Here is a 17279-nt window from a genome sequence, read left to right as displayed (position 1 = left end):
CATTGATGACTAGACTTGATGTGAAAAGTTTAGCACTAATTGATAGTATATATGTGTGACTAGTGTTGTGTTGAGTTAGTGTTGAACATACTTTAGTTATAGTCATCTAATGGCGTTTGTCTGCAATTACTTGCCGTCAGTAATCATATTAAATATATTGTCATATTTATCACCGAAAGACCGATTAAGAGCTTCCTCGACATGCAAGACATGGCGACAGTGTTTGTTAGCGCCGTCCCAATGGCCATACAAGAGATTGACTGTTGATTTGTATCGTATTAGTGGTCAAAGCCTTCGACGCAATAGATATCACAACAAAAGCTGTGACGACTCGATAGCCTTGAAGTCATTTCTATACAAATGTTGTCGATTTCTCACTGATCTGACCATCACTTTTGATCCAAACTCGCCATCAAATGTTCATCACTTGATTGGACTCATCGATATCTTATTAGCCAACAATGCGGACCATTTTATCATTACTGACGGCAGTAATGACCAGAACGTCAATAACAATAATACTAATAACAACTATTCAACACTTCTCGACAACCAATGGGTATCCAATAGTCGATGTCTGCGACGATTTACATTAAATCCAATTGCAATCAATAAAACACTGGATTACTTGAACAATGAGAACAACGCGAAGATGTGCCAACTGTTTCAACAATTGGTGCAAAGGTTGGAACAGCTGATAGATAAGTGTGACTTCTTAGAGCACATTTCATTTGGTTGTCTACAACAAGTGCTCAATCACTCGAACCGATTGCTATTGACATTAGCCAAACATCACTCACAATCACTTAAATGTCTTCATTTGTCATCAGTAAAAGCAAATCCCGATTATTATCCCGTTTTTGAGCTATCAATCAATTTATTGGAACCATTTTCTATTCTGAAAGTACTGTCAATTGATTTTGATATAGTAAGCGATCAACTTCTTCAACTAATGGCCAGAAAGACAACAATCGATACATTTATAGTTAACGTTCACGGAATAGATGACGAACACAAGGGTCTCACTAAGTCTTCATGGAGTCTATTGGTTCAAAACAATTGTAACCTCAAAGTGACACTTAATCTCATTCATACAGACGACTCATTGGATGTTTTGCGCGACTCTTTACTCGATACAGACATGCCGTTAGCCCACTTCAGAGCATATTTTGTAGGCATGTTTGGCGCAACTGATAATACAATTTGTCATTTAGTCAACTTAGTAGCCAATAGACACTCGAAGACATTACAATCTATGACTCTTATGACTACTATGAGTGGACCCGCATTGGAACCAAACCCGGTGTTTGCAGACCTTCAGGAGAACCCATTAGTTATGCTCGCGTGGAGATCAAAACAACTACACAGTCTTACCATTATTGGTGAGCTTTAATTACACACTTTATTAAAAATATTAAATTCATATTTTAATGATTTTCATAAATTTAAACACTATTTTTAAATGATATTAATATTAATAGAGAATTTTTATTTAAGGTTATGAAGTATGTGATGCAGACTTGATAGCCATAACCCGATTGAGAGGCACATCACTCAAAAATTTTATGTTTCCGTTATGTTGTATATCATTATTGCATTCTCCCATTGCTGAAGACGAAGGCTATTATGATGACTACTTTGATCGTAGAATTGCCTATTTATTAGACGGAGCGCCACAACACATACAGACCAAAGTGATTGAAGATATCGCCCAACCATTAAACCGTAAGTGGACACCAATGACTTTTGATCAGTTGCCCAATGCTTTAATCAATGGGTGTAATTCATTACAAACTACTTACTTGTCCACTATTTTAAGAGATCAGACTCTTTGTGATGAGTCTCATAACAAAACCTCTGACACTAATTAATAGTGAAGTTTTAGTCGTTTCACTATTAATAATATTGTTGTTATTATTGATGTTGTTGTTAAATATTGATATTTAGTCGTCACTTGTATTTATAGTATTTTATTTTTAACTTTTATTATATTAATTATTATAATAATTATGTTTCTTTTAAATTTGTTTATTTTTTCAATTTATTCATTATATATTTTATTATTGAAAGATTAGGAAAATGTATGTTAAAAAATGGTTAAAAAATCAAGTCGATATCTATGCATATATCAATACAAAAGTTATAGTAAATAAAAATAATACTGCAATTAAATGAATTGAACCAATTATATTAACATACATTGACTAAACTTTCACTTTGATTATTGTAATTATGATAATTGAATTAACCCTTAATTGAATGTTAGCTATGTTTGGGTGAATGGGTGTGTGTTGTCTTCCATCAGATATCAAGCATTAATAATAGGCCCAACTGTTAGTATCTATTTGTTATAATACGAGCGCACACTTATCATGAGATTCTCAAACAAGTTATACTATTATAGTGTAAATGATTATCAAATAATTGTCTCAATTGAAACCATTGCCTATGAACTGAACTGTGATCGATGATGTAGTCATTACAATATACCTGTATTATTGTCAGGCAGACAACCATCGTTTGAAAATATTTTGTTATACAACTATATTATGACATACTGTGTGCTCTCAAGTGATATATTGATAACTCTCCCTCACTTATCCATTGAGATCCAATATATTGAAATATGTATTGATATCTATAATTAGAAATACCATTTAAGTAAATGTCACATCTGTTTAGTTATCCAACAAAAGGAACTAAACATTAAAAGTTGATAATTGTGTATAAATTTAGTTAAATATATTATATAATATATATATATATATTAAAATATTATAATAACGCGAACCAACCAATTGTAACTATTCTGTGATAATATGTCCACAAATTGATAAATTGCTTCATTAAGACCATTATTATCATTGCAGCCGATATAAGGTATCAACAAAAACTGCACGAATTTCTAAAATATCATAACAATAATAATAATAAATACATTCAAATTGTAATAATTATTAATTAGCATAGCTATAGGACTATGTGATGCCATATAAATATATTAAGTTAATAATTGTTTTAAATAATCCTAGTTTATACGTAAATTACTAAATTATATTTAAATCTAACTTAAATGCAAAGGCAGTGCAAGATAACATGCAATTTTACATTGCTATTAATTGTTATTCATATTTTTATTGATTATTTGTTATTATTTATGTAATTTGAGTGCCATTAATAATTGGGAATTATAACTAACCTAAATAATTATAATTTTTTAATAAACTTAAACTTAATGGTGAGATAACGACTACAAATTTTAAATTGAGTTTTCTTGAGCTGACTATTGAGGCACTAAATATCAAATCCATTGCCTTTTCATTTTAGTTGAAGTATTGTATACATTCCTCTGTTATATTTTATATATAATTAAATAAATTATTGTTGTTATACTTTATACTCATTTTAATGGAACCAAACATTTAGTAAATTAGTTAAGAATTCATTTGAATCTCAGGGTGTAATTAATCCCAATTGATATTAATAATCATTAATAAAATATCGTTCAAATTAAGTAGAAAATGTTATTTTTATGAATAATATTTTCATAACAACTTGACTATGAATGTGTTATACAAATCAATTGTAATATACATATTAATATTATAAAACATATGAACTAAAAGCCAATGAAAGCTATTTTAGAAACAAAATATTTATTATAAATGATAAATTAATATTAAAATCAATACAACTATAAGGCTGTGATACAATAAGCAAAAATATAACAAATAAAACGTTAGATTATAACGATTAGATTAATATCAAGCGATTGTATTATAATTAAATTAATAAAAATTTTATACTTGAATTAGTAATCTGGGTTTTGCGCACAACATCTATATATTTATTATTTAATTAACACAAACAATCATTAAAATAATTACACACAAATTACAAACATTAAAATAACATCCATAATAAATAAGTATTTTAAAAACAACAAACAAATTGCAATGCAATTAAAAGTGGGGAGAGATTTATATTAAAATGCTATTAGAATATTGATTAAAAATATTTTTATCACATTTTGAATTAAATGAGATTTTAGGGTCTTTTCAACACATGTTTTGAGTTAATTGTGTTACGATTGAGTCCATCAGATATTTTATTTTCCATATAATTTTATTAAATATATATACTATAATAAATATATTTATATTCTTATTAAAATTCAATATTAATCTATATAAACCATAAAATATATCATATAATAAATATATAGTCGATGTATTCAATGTGCTTTAATTAAATCAATTATTACTTATATTTATTTATCTAAAAATATTCTATATTCTAAGCTCTAAATTATATATAATATTTATTATCATTGAAGTTAAAACAAATATATGTCAATTGTTTGTTTAATAAGTTTTATTTATTAATAGTTACAAATATTTTTATTATTTTAAAACCTGTTAGATATAAAATTGTTTTTTAATGCATTCCCTAAAGAATAATAATTTTATTAAATATTTGTTATACTATATGGTAGTTGTCTAAACAAATCAGTTGATAGATATTTAATAACTATTGTTATATTGTTTTAACTTCAATTATAAATATATATTATATATTTGTTATATATATTTGTTAGTATATATCTAATATTGGACTTTATTTTAATCTTGTTTTATTTAATACATTGCTTTAATCAATTGATTTTTTTTGAGCAATAAATTTCAATAATTGTTGTTTATTATTGTAATTATATAAATAATAAATGTTTTAAAGCTTCAAACTAAATAAAATAAATAACATCTACGGTTATGTATTACTAGTCAATCATAATTGAATTAATATCATATTGTTGTTAAATATCATTGTAAATGTTATCGATATAATAATTTAAATCATTTGTAAATTACTGATTGTAATGCATGTGTTAATAACTATATTAATTAAAAACAGTTATCAATGAATAAAAAGAAATAAAGTTTAGAAGCTTTTAAACAAATTAATAAAAGTTTTATTCAATTATTAATAAAATTTATAAATATAGAAACGGATTAAATAAATATTTCAATAATAAGTGAATTTAATTGCAATTCATTAGTCAGTGACTGTCGGAACAGTTGCGAGTGTTGCCAACCATTTTTACCGACGCCTCCCTCGAGAATAGTCTCCAAAATGAGTTCATTCTCTATCACAGCAAATGGTAATTCACTTTTCTTAACAATATTTTCATTGTTTGCCGTAATCTCAATGAATGTGTCCTTTGTTTTTGAATATAAAAACAACAGAATTCTTCCGTTTTCAAAGACTTTGCATCTGAAAGTGATCCGCATTTCAGACCAATCGAAATCATCATTGAAACGCAATTTCCAACTGATTTTACCGACTTTGTTATCACTCGGTGACCAATCATTTGTCTCAATACGTGACAAATAACACATTTTCCAATCTTTTTCCACTTTTCTCATAATATTTTCACAATCAAAGACACACTTTTTCCACGACTTAACTATCTTTGCGTTAAATTTGTATTCATCTGCAGAACAGTTATATGTTATTAGCGTTGGATTAATGGATGGATCAGTCAATTCAAACACAAAATGGTCGCTTAACTGTTGTTCAGTTATCTCTTGTCGCGCCAAACGCCAGGCCTGTGAACCCGATTGTCTTCCTTTTGCTTCTGTTTGATTGACATTGTTTTGTTGATTGGGAACTCTAAGAAACTCAACAAACTCTAGAAGTCGTCTTAATTTTAATTGTTCTCTTTGTGGTGATGTGAGTCCGAGTTGTAAATTATTAGTGACTTTATTGAGTACATTAGATAGCCATTCCTCACGACATGAGAGAGCTCTTCTAAGTCTAATAGCCGAGTGGTCGTTGCTGTATCTCCACGACACGTCTTGGACCTCATTATAAGCAAAAGCAATACAAAAAGTTAGCGTCTTTTTCCAACCGCACTCATAAACAAGCGGTGAATCGCATATGTCTTCACAAGGATCACAATGAAGCCATCGTTTCTGTGCATTGCTGTACACTTCAGTCCACACGTGATCAGTCCAGTCCACTACAAGACGTGCCTCATAGTTGAGTGCCCGACATATTAATGTGAAACAGTTGGCCCATTCACCGCAACGTCCCTTTCGGGTGATCAACAATTTCTCGGGATTATTATAGCGCGGAAAACGGTATGTCTGTCCACAATCGGAACAGTTGTATAACTCGACAGTCATAGCATTCCAAAACAATTCTTCAGTATTTGGTGTGATTGATGAAGAAGTCATTGTTTTATTGCATTTATCACAAACCGCTGAATCAAACCATTCAAAGAACTCATTCTTAAACCAATGAATTAAATCTATAAGAAGTAGATCTTTACTATCAGTTCCAATGTCTTTGTCATCACAATTAATAGATTGTTTTAATTGAATCATTTTGTTGATGGCATTGATGGTCAACTGTTTCCAGGGAACCACATCTCTGACCAATTCTTGAACCCTCACGTCTTCATAAAACTTGACTAAATTCAGGTAAGACTTGATTTTGGCGAAGAATTGCTGTTCCGAGTCATTCACTGGCATTAGGTTTGTATCACTTCTCAGAAAAGTCGGAATAATTGACATCTTCTTCAATGAAATCTGTGTCTAATTGTCGACAATATATTTGAAACTATTTATAGTTATAATAACAATGTATTCAATGAATAATAATAAATAATTTATAGGAAAATAATATTAAAAATATATAAGAAATCATTGAATAATTGAATAACTGTTTAATCAATCAATTAATTAAAATTCATATTTCATTAAAGTATTGAAATTCATATCAAAACAAATATACAGAAAATTAAGTGAAAGAATGAGAGACCTCTTGTGGTATAAAATAAGACGACTTTTGTCGCCATTTATTAGTTGTTATCATATATTGAATGAATTGATTGATTTGTCACACAATTTACCGATTCATACAACGCGACCATTGATTGACCGATAGTGACCACAACATGTCGGCCACCGAACAGATGAGAGCGATGTTGGATCAGCTGATGGGCACTTCAAGAGAAGGAGGTTTGTTAAACCAACAGATTATTAGTTAATTAATTACTCATTTGATTGTCGATCTGCAGGTGAGGCTAAACATCGCTATCACTTCACTGACCATCGCGTTTGCAAAAGTTTCCTTTTGGACTGTTGTCCGCACGACATATTGGCCTCAACGGTAAGTTTTGATTTGATTGATTGATAATAACTCAGTTTGTTTATAATCAGCGCATGGATTTGGGTGAGTGTCCCCGATATCATGACCTGGCCTTGAGAGCCGACTACGAGAAAGCGTTCAAACTTAAGGACTACGGATATGAAGTGGATGTAAGTATTGATTGATTTATTACAGTCTTTAAAACTACATTTTAGACGACATTTGAGACATTGATTGAGTTATTAGTTATCGGAGTCTCGTCTGATTTGAGTACCAATTGATCCGATGGTAAGTCTTTTGATCTCAGATGACGAGCTCTGAACAACCTTTTAATTGACACAAAAATTAGTTACAAAATATGAATATAATTAATATATAAATAATAAATGTCTGGACATTGAATGCAAACAATAAGTAAAACAAATCGTATTTTCCTCTTCTCTTGATATCAAATATCAAAAGGTCTTTGGATTAGATAATGAATGTTTAAATTGAATGAAAGAGACAAAACTTATTGTCAGCGAAATAAGTACTTCCAGTACTTATAAGAAAACTTGTGTCCACTCCTTGTTTGTGAGTAGTATTAAATCAATTATCAAATCAAACAATGAGTCCTTTTTTCATATATAATGCTATTATCAATATATTGACCATCAATACAGTTATTGCTGACACATATAAAGAGTGACCATAATCTCAGACCAATTATCATATCTATGGTTGAGTTGAGTTTGAACTAAAGGTAATGTATTGAATGTGATTTGAAGACTTGGTTTGTGGTAATGTATTAAACCATTAAATTGTTAACAATTCTTACTGTAAATTATATATATATTTTGTTTTTAATGTAATTTATATAAAATACTATATATTATAAAATAAATAAATTTATGTTTTGGCAGTAATTATAGATATATTTAGTCTACAATTATCTTTAAAACTTTTCTCTTTAACTTTTTTGTTTTTAAGATAAAAAATTATTTATATATTGAAAATTACAATTTGTGGTTAGACTCGAACTGTCTATATATATATATAATATTTATTGCATGTGTTAAAGCTTTATAATTAAGTGATTATGAAGTAAATTAGTTAATTGCTGTGAATGAATATAATAGGCTTTTCAGCACTTGGAGTCATTTGTGGCCGAAGCCGACAAAAAGACTGAAGCGGCGAAAAAGAGATTGGCTGAGACTCAGGAGGAATTGAGTACTGAAGTCGGAGCTAAAGTATGTTTTAATTTTATGATGAGTTGATTTATTTTTTGTAAAAATTATTGATTTTGTTTATTATAGTTAAATAAAGTTCATGATTTAGCCGAACAAATTGGTAAGAAATTGGCGGCTGCAGAGAAAGCAGGTGCAGATGGAAATGTGGAGGAATCGCTCAAATTGATGGAAGAAGTGGAAAAAATTAAGAGAGAAAAGAGTTTGGCTGAAATTGAATACAGAAATTCAATGCCGGCATCCAGTTATCAACAACAAAAACTTAGGGTATGTGAGGTCTGTTCAGCTTATCTGGGAATTCATGACAATGACAGACGTTTGGCCGATCATTTCGGTGGAAAATTGCATTTGGGTTTTATTACAATGTAAGTGATTGTGTCATTGAATTTAATTATTTTGTTAATTCTTGTAATTATTTTATTTATTAACTTTAGTCGCGAAAGACTTGAGGAATTGAGAGTAAGTTGTTATTTAAAACAACAGTTATTACAAACTGACAAAAATATTGTATTTATTAGCAAATTGTAAGTGAAAGGAAAAATCGCGAACCAGTTGAGGACAGAAACGATGATTACGATAACAGATACGGTGAACGTTACAATCGGAACCGCGATAGAGATAGAGAGAGAGATAGGGAAAGAGATAGAGGAGATAGAGATAGAGGAGACAGGGATAGGGATAATAGAGAGAGGGATCGTTATGATGATAGACGTCGTAGAAGAAGTCGCTCACGGTTTGTAATTATTTTGATGATAATATTAATTTTATAATAATGTAAAAATATTTATTTTTTTTTTATTTTCTAATCATATATCAGATCCCGAGAGCGCACTCAAAATAGTCATCGAAGACGTCGTTCAAGATCTCGATCTCCGGGCCATCACTCGCGCGACCGACGATCGAGATCGCGATCGCGTGATAGAAATGATCGACGGGAGAGAAACAGAGACATCTTGACATCGACTGAGCGGTAAAAACGATTCATTAATTAGTGATTAATTGATTTATATCTTAAATGCAACGAGTTTTGCAATTTGTTCTACAATTCATTTTGTATTATCACTTATTACTAAAAATAATTTTTCATTCAACTAAATTGAATTATTGTTTATTTTCCAAAAAATTGTATTAATATTATTTGAAATAATAAAATATTTTTCACATTATATTAATTGATTTGCATTTAATTTTTATCTAAATATTTTGGTAATGAAATAATATATGAAGAATATTCAGTAAATTATAGTAATTTTATTGATAGGTCTTTGTTTTTACAATGAATTAATTGAATCACAACAATATAATTATTTATCATAATTAATAAATTTGTTACCCTTTTTTAAAAAAATTATTTTAAATGTTTATTAATTATTCCTGAATTTATCACTATTATTATATCAATTTTTATTTTTAGTTTTTAAGATTTAATTTTCAATTTGTGTCACTTTACTTGTCAATATTAATATTTAACAATTTATACAATAACATGAAAAGTATAATAATTTGTAAAATTTTCATTTTCAACAATTTTAAATTAATTTCTAATATTTAAATTTATAAAATATAAAATATAAAAATACATTTACAAATTTATCACGCATCAATAAAAAGCACAATATTTAATGTTAACTTATAGTAATTTAATAAAAATATCTAATTTTTAAATTAGTAATTGTATAAAAAAAATAAAATATGTTAATGCATTTAACAAGTGAAAATCAGATGATAGTTTCATAAATATTTTGGACCCAAATTTAAGCAAAAAAACAACTCAATTATAAATTGTTTAAATAATAAAAAGTTGTTTTTAGTCCACATGTATGTAATATACAGTTGATATAGTACTGTATATTAGATAACATAGTAATAATGTATTGATAGTATTGTACATTACTTTTATAAATAATGATATGTCGAGTAATACTCTTTAATAACAAAGAATTAGTTTTATAAATGAAATTATGTTTAAAAATAATTCAATATTTTTTTAACAATATTATAATCGAGTCGTTGAACAAATTGAATCTCTCTTTCCGTTTGAGTCATTATTTTTAGTTAACTTGATTTCAGATTCATATGTTAGACTCTGTCTCTCTATAATTACCTAAAGTAATGTTATTAATAAAAGTTAATATTTTTTTATAAATTGTTTATAACTTACTATCTGTTGTTTCTCTGGCAAATACTTTGTCGACCATATCTTCCAAACTAATGGCGACAATAACTTCGGATTTATTTTTGATGCCTCTGAATACCCGCCTTAATGCCAAATAAAACTAATTGTTTTAATGTAATTAAAATTATTTAATATAATGAATGATAACCTGATAATAGACTAGCAATGGCTCCAACAGAAACACTTATAACAAAACCAGAAACAGGAACTAATAGATAAGCGATGTGATAGAGACTCAGTAGACCTTCCGATTGAACCAATGGTTCTCTTGTTATTAATGTTATATTCTGTAACATATCTTTGGGACAGTTGGTCACCGATGTCTCCATAAAATGCTGTCCTTTAGGATATAGAAGAGATCCAACCAAAACCCAAATCCCGAACAATTCTCCAGTAAAAAGTCCGCAAAGAACTCCCTATTTGATTATAAAATGATAAATTAATATTTATTTCAATTATAAAAACAACAATTATTGTAATCTATCAAAAAATATTTTTTTCTGCACATTAATAAATAAATTTCAATAATAGCTAAAATATGATTGTATTTATTTGATACAAAAGTGATTAATTACACAATTTGTATATTATTGTAATTGATAATTTTTAATTAATTTCAAATAACTGTTCAAAATTTTTATACATAAAAATAGTTACCGGTAGTCAGCAATTATCTAAACAATCATAAAATGACAATTATAATAGTATTCAATTTTGTATTATCAATAACTTTGTTCTGGATCACTTTTGTATTCAATGTACTTTTGACTTTATAATAATTATTGTAATAAATACTATCATCGATCAATTGCTGGCAATAAAAAAATATCGCCGCTATTTACCTTAGTTTGAGACTCTCTCTCTCTCTCTCTCTTTTTTATTAGCACAACTATTACTGTTAATATCTATTTTAATTAAATTCAATAAACAATTAATAAAGATATGAATATACTTACAAAAGTGTTGGCAAATGGGAATAACACTCCTAAAAGAAAGAGTCCAAACATTGGGCCAACCAATGCACCCGCTATTGAAATGGCAGCCTATTTCATAAAACATAAATTTATATTTGTTTGAATTGTAAAATATATAATTAAAATTTAAAAAAATATAAGACCTGTAAGACACTGTCAATACTGCTGACAACAAATGCCATACAAATAGCAATGAGTCCGTAACTGAATGCAAGAGCTCTGCTTATTCTTCTTGAGTTCACTTCTGACTGTCTTTGAATCCATGGATATCGACACAAGAAGTCATCGTAAGTGACGGCAGATAAGGCATTAAAACCCGACGATAGAGTGCTGAGCGATGCACTAAAAACACAGGCAACAAACAGACCGGGCATTCCTGGCATTATTGTCAACTGATCCATCACGAAGTATGGCATCAACTATTGATAGTTGGAATTAGTTATGACTACAATAGTTAAAGGATAACTGTGTCGATATACCTGATCGGTCTTTTTAATGAGTCCTAAAGTCAATGGATCGCAATCACTATAGTAAGCAAATATAGAAATACCACAGAGACAGGCACAGCTGATCAGTAATACCATTCCTATGAGATTCACATATAGAGATCTATTAACAAATAATATAATAAAAGTTTTACTATTTATTATATATATATATACAGAATATTCATAAAAAATGATTAAAAAATGATTGACAAACAGCTTAGCCTTTGCTTGAGACTCAACATTACAATATCGTTGTACTTCCGTCTGACTCGTGGCATAATTGCCGGACCACATGATACCCATACCAAACACCGCATTCCAGAAAGTAGATGTCGAGTACGGATCGATCTGAAAGCTATTGAAACCAATTTTCATTACAATATTATCATAACATTCAATCAAATATTTAATACTTAAAGAATTGAATTCTTCCCTTTTGATTGGCTATTCTGAATGCCTGTTCTACACCACCGACCAAATAAAATGCCTATTATTTTAAATATTTTATTTGTAATCTAATTAGTATTTAATGATTTATTGATTATATTATAACATATATATTAATAATTATGTGATTCTAGTATATGATAGAAATAGATCTTACAAATAACTATAAATTTAATAGAACTATATTTTAAAAAAAATTTTGTTAATACAGTATTTTATATAATACTTCAAATTTTAAATGTATAAATCAGCATTTATTTCATAATAATAAGGCTACTAAAAAATTAAAAACAACAATAATTTTTATACTATATATCGTCTGGTTTTTAATTTGTTTTAAATTATAAAATTTTGTATAAAAATTATATAAAAATTATATAAAAAATAATTGTTAAACGCTAATGAATGCAATGAAACGATACGAATAAAACTTTTTGATACATTTTTAACTTATTCTGTATAATCATTGATTGTCTGTTTAGTTTACACTATCAGATGTTTTATATCCAAAACATATTTTATATTTTTCTACAAAAACAGACTCTGACCTCAATTCTTGAATAATAACAAAAACTAATGGTACAGAAATCAAAATATAATAATTGTATTCAATATTTTTATTATCAAATACATGACAACTAAATCTAATATCTAATATATATTTTTAATTATTTTATGGGAGCAATAATTTGTTAAAATCATATAATATATTACCCGAATCATTACAACGATGAGTCCGCCAAACATTAGGAATACCTGAACCAAATCAGTCCAAACAACGGCACGAATTCCTCCCTTTATTCATCAAAATTTATTATTCAAAACTAATATTAATATTATAGTAATTATTCTTTAATAAATTAAGTGTTCATTTTTTAAATTCATATACATTTATATTGAATATATAATATTATATAATTAATTTGTAAATCTTACAATTGATGTATAAAGAGTACAAATTCCTCCAATTATGAGCACAGATGTTGAAACATTTAAAGGAGTTACTAAAAGAAAAATATTTAAATAACTATTTCATTAAAATTAGCAACATTTTTGTATTTTAAAAATATCTAAAATAAATAAATTTATCAAATTTATGTCTATTATCCAATTATTTTAATTAAAATTAAACTAAAAATTAAAACTAAAAGCTAAATTAAAAATATCAGATATTGGTTTAAACTAAATATAATATATTTATTTAAAAAATTCAAGATATGAGTAATAAAAATAGGATAAAATAGAGTTCAGTAAATATAATGAGATTTAAATAAAAATTGAATGTTTTGAGGATAAATGGTGTTTAATAGTAAAATCTAACTTTTTTGCTATTAATATTATTTGTACTGTAAATTTATTTATCAAATTTAATATTTAATAAATATTTAATCAGAATTGTTATGCAATGCAAAATAAAATTAATTTTTGACAATTAAAATCAATGTAATATTATATGTCAAATAAAATATTAGATGAAAATACCTGATGCCAGTGCTAGTGCGGGTCCATATAAGACAACACCCATATATGGAATGGTACACAATAGGAATGACATGGAAACAGCTAACCGTACCTTTTCATTGCCAAATCTTTCCTCCAAATACTATAATAATAATAATAATAATTATTATATTTAAAAATTTATAAATGATTTGTGTAATGATAATAAAACAATAAAAAATGTTTTTGTTTATCTAATTACTGTATGATAGCAATGTTAAGTTTAACTTACTTTATTAACACTTGTAAATTGTAAATTATAATAAATAGGAAGAAATATTTCCGCCGCTATTATGGAGGCCATCGCTCCCGACAATACAACTGCCCTTCAAATATAAGTTCAATATTTACATTATATGCGCTTTTTTTGTATTTTATAATTAAAAATAAATACCAAAATTGTGTTCCTCTATAAAACATTTCTGCGGGATATCCGAGAATAGTGACAGAGCTCTGAAAGCTGGCCAACAAAGACATCGCCACCGGAAACATAGACAACGATTTGTTGGCCGTAAGGAACTCCTTATTCGATGCATTCTTCTTCTGTTTATTTCAGATCATTCATTAGTTTTACTATTTTTTAGATTTTTAATTATTTTTTATATAAATTTATTTTATTAATTTAACTAATATTACACATATACACAATTTATAAGTATAATAATATTATTATACGGTATATATATATATATTATAATACAGCTAAGATTATTTAATCAGTTTGAATATTAATATTTATAAAAAAATCATAAATTTTAAAAATATTATTAACAATATCTATAATCTTTATTGTGTTAAATAAATATTTATATAAATTGAAATGAAAACTTTTATTACGCAATAAATTATATATATATTATTAATCGTGATACTATAGTGTAGTATATAACATAAATTTATAACAACTGATTATAAATTATAATATTTCAATATTTAAGTGCATTATTCAAGTTTGTATACACATTATACTGTATTAATACTATTGTACTATACTATAGAACTATTGAATATATATGCAATATAATTAATGAAAATTAAATTACATTATTTAACAAATTAGTAAAACATTATTAAATGAAGTATATAATTAATTTTAGTAATTAAGAATATTTCAAATATTTGTTTCATATTAATATAAAATAACAATTAAACAATCTATAATAATAAGTTAATCCCTATTAATAGGTCAATCAATTTAGATCAGTTGTTAATCCGATTTAAAGTTTCTTTATAGAAGGTAAAAATAATTTATTTTATTTCAAGTACATATGGATATTATATTTATTATCAATAAATATATAAACAGTAAATATTTATATAACGTACTGTAATTATATAATTTATATCTAACTTATTATATAAAGTTTAAAAATTTGATTACATAATATTGAAAAATTAATTTTTAGAAATAAGAATATAATGTCTATGATGTTTAAAATGCACAAAATTAAAGTCAAAAATCAATAAATCATATACCGGTATAATATTTAAGACTTAAAATATACTTTATATTAAATTACGATAATAATCTTAATGTTGCGTTTTGAAAATTACAATTTTATAGTCAAAAATAATACCATGATATCAATTTATATTCAATAAAAAATAATTTAAAGTGTTAATGTATAATTTATTTAAAAATTAATTTTAGATTTATATACTAAATAATATGAATAATTAGTAAAATTTGAGTTATATTATAAAAATTATAAATTAACTCAACTAACATTTATAACAAATAAGAATTTTAAATTTAATCTTAATCTAAATTAACAATAAAATTAAATATTTCACTATTTAATGAAATTATTTAACAATTGTTTATTTTAATCACGTGAACTGCAATTATAGATTTAAAAAATATCTTATAATTAAAAAAATATTAATTAAATCATACCTTAAATGCATAATACACTCCAATAGCTGTGGATATACAGAGCATAGCAGCAAAAACACTATAATCAGCTAAACTAAAATTGTTTTCAATTTGATCGACTGTTTTCATATTGAATACCATTTTGTCATCAATTCATGAGTTAATTAACTTAATTATCAATATATATAAATTTAAATTTAAAAAATGGTTATTTACACATAAATATAATTACAAAAATATATGACTATTTAATGGATGATGTGATGCGTTCAAGTGATGCTGTAATCCTTAACTCATTGAATCAACACATGAATTGGTGAGTATGTGTGTCAGTGTCTGTGCACAGGGAGACTGTGTTATACAGATAGGTATGAAATGTTTAATTGACGCAACTATAAGGACAGTTGTGTTGTATTGATATATCAATGAAGTTAGTCTTCATAAGTCATGCGTCTATTTCAATGACATTACTATTATATAAAAATACAGTACATATTATGTATCATACATACAGTAAGTATTATAATATATTGAAATTCACATTCATTGCCATTAAACTAGTGCTGACTTCAAACGATTTTATCAATTGTTAAATTTATTGTCAATTAAATTATGTATACAATTGTGTTCAAAATAATTAAAATACTAAATCAATATATGAATGATTGATTAATACATCATAAAATACGCCACAATTTTTGATTGTAATAAAACAATGCATATAAGATTTACTACTAGTTTAACACACATTTGTTGAATATTCAGGTTATATGTTAATATCAAAAGTACTGTATTATCACAAATTAATTACTAAATAATACACTTTTATGATAAACTCAGGGAAAGTTACCACTTTTAATGACCTCTTATATTATTTTAACAAAGATTTTATTATATTTATTAATTATTAATCGTAAAATATTTTCTTTTTTATTTTGTTTTATTAAATAATTATTATTTTTATTAATAATTGGTTTGGTTATTGGCTATTATTTTGTTTTCAATTTGCATATTATAATACAATATACTAAACCAAATACATCTTTAAGTATTAGATTATTTAAGTAAAAAATTCAATTATTTTAATAAAAATATATTATTTAATTAATTAAAATTTTATTATTTTTAAAGCACAAGTTTAAAATTACATTATCATATCAAAAATATTTTTAGTGAAAATATTGATTTAATGATGAATGTGTGCTAAATTCATATTTGTTTTAATTGTAGATTATATTGCAATTTATTTCTAGAATTATATTAATATCTATAAATTTTATTTATTATTAACACATAAATTATTTTTTACATAATTAAGTAAATTATATACTATAATATAGCGATCAATTATTTTATATTGAAAACATAGATAAACATAGTATTTCTATTAATATAATAAATAAAAATTCAAATTTTGATTGATATATTATAAATTAATAT

At 26.0% G+C, this 17279-nt stretch overlaps 4 protein-coding genes across 4 annotated transcripts; 2 read left to right on the top strand and 2 right to left on the bottom strand.

Moving 5' to 3' along the window:
• Positions 1 to 28: 28 nt before the first annotated feature.
• On the top strand, positions 29 to 2005 carry LOC128957303 (F-box only protein 33-like). The gene is made up of 2 exons (XM_054303040.1): positions 29 to 1382; positions 1498 to 2005. Exons 1-2 carry the CDS (start codon positions 110 to 112, stop codon positions 1869 to 1871), a joined length of 1647 nt encoding a protein of 548 aa, XP_054159015.1. The 5' UTR covers positions 29 to 109; the 3' UTR covers positions 1872 to 2005.
• Positions 2006 to 4938: 2933 nt separating this feature from the next.
• LOC128958027 (peptide-N(4)-(N-acetyl-beta-glucosaminyl)asparagine amidase-like) lies at positions 4939 to 6603 on the bottom strand. Its single transcript, XM_054303843.1, has 2 exons — positions 5047 to 6603; positions 4939 to 4945 (listed from the first exon to the last, which is right to left on the bottom strand). Exons 1-2 carry the CDS (start codon positions 6573 to 6575, stop codon positions 4939 to 4941), a joined length of 1536 nt encoding a protein of 511 aa, XP_054159818.1. The 5' UTR covers positions 6576 to 6603.
• Positions 6604 to 6814: 211 nt separating this feature from the next.
• LOC128958540 (putative RNA-binding protein Luc7-like 1) lies at positions 6815 to 9432 on the top strand. The gene is made up of 8 exons (XM_054304419.1): positions 6815 to 7022; positions 7082 to 7173; positions 7224 to 7322; positions 8271 to 8381; positions 8448 to 8743; positions 8813 to 8837; positions 8897 to 9111; positions 9196 to 9432. The coding sequence occupies exons 1-8, from the start codon at positions 6959 to 6961 to the stop codon at positions 9350 to 9352; spliced, it is 1059 nt and encodes a 352-aa protein (XP_054160394.1). The 5' UTR covers positions 6815 to 6958; the 3' UTR covers positions 9353 to 9432.
• Positions 9433 to 10374: 942 nt separating this feature from the next.
• On the bottom strand, positions 10375 to 16191 carry LOC128958026 (sodium-coupled monocarboxylate transporter 1-like). Its single transcript, XM_054303842.1, has 14 exons — positions 15861 to 16191; positions 14358 to 14506; positions 14196 to 14289; positions 13946 to 14066; positions 13400 to 13467; positions 13178 to 13258; positions 12430 to 12503; positions 12231 to 12371; positions 12008 to 12137; positions 11672 to 11947; positions 11511 to 11597; positions 10703 to 10970; positions 10540 to 10637; positions 10375 to 10482 (listed from the first exon to the last, which is right to left on the bottom strand). Exons 1-14 carry the CDS (start codon positions 15978 to 15980, stop codon positions 10375 to 10377), a joined length of 1815 nt encoding a protein of 604 aa, XP_054159817.1. The 5' UTR covers positions 15981 to 16191.
• Between the last annotated feature and the right edge of the window lie 1088 nt (positions 16192 to 17279).

The sequence above is a fragment of the Oppia nitens genome, unplaced genomic scaffold, assembly GCF_028296485.1.
Source record: "Oppia nitens isolate AA-2021 unplaced genomic scaffold, nextdenovo-longstitch-racon4-pilon3 scaffold3_pilon_pilon_pilon, whole genome shotgun sequence".
Classification (NCBI taxonomy): domain Eukaryota; kingdom Metazoa; phylum Arthropoda; class Arachnida; order Sarcoptiformes; family Oppiidae; genus Oppia; species Oppia nitens.
The sequence above is the reverse complement of the archived record's forward strand: the minus strand, read 5'-3'. Positions and strand labels throughout refer to the sequence as shown.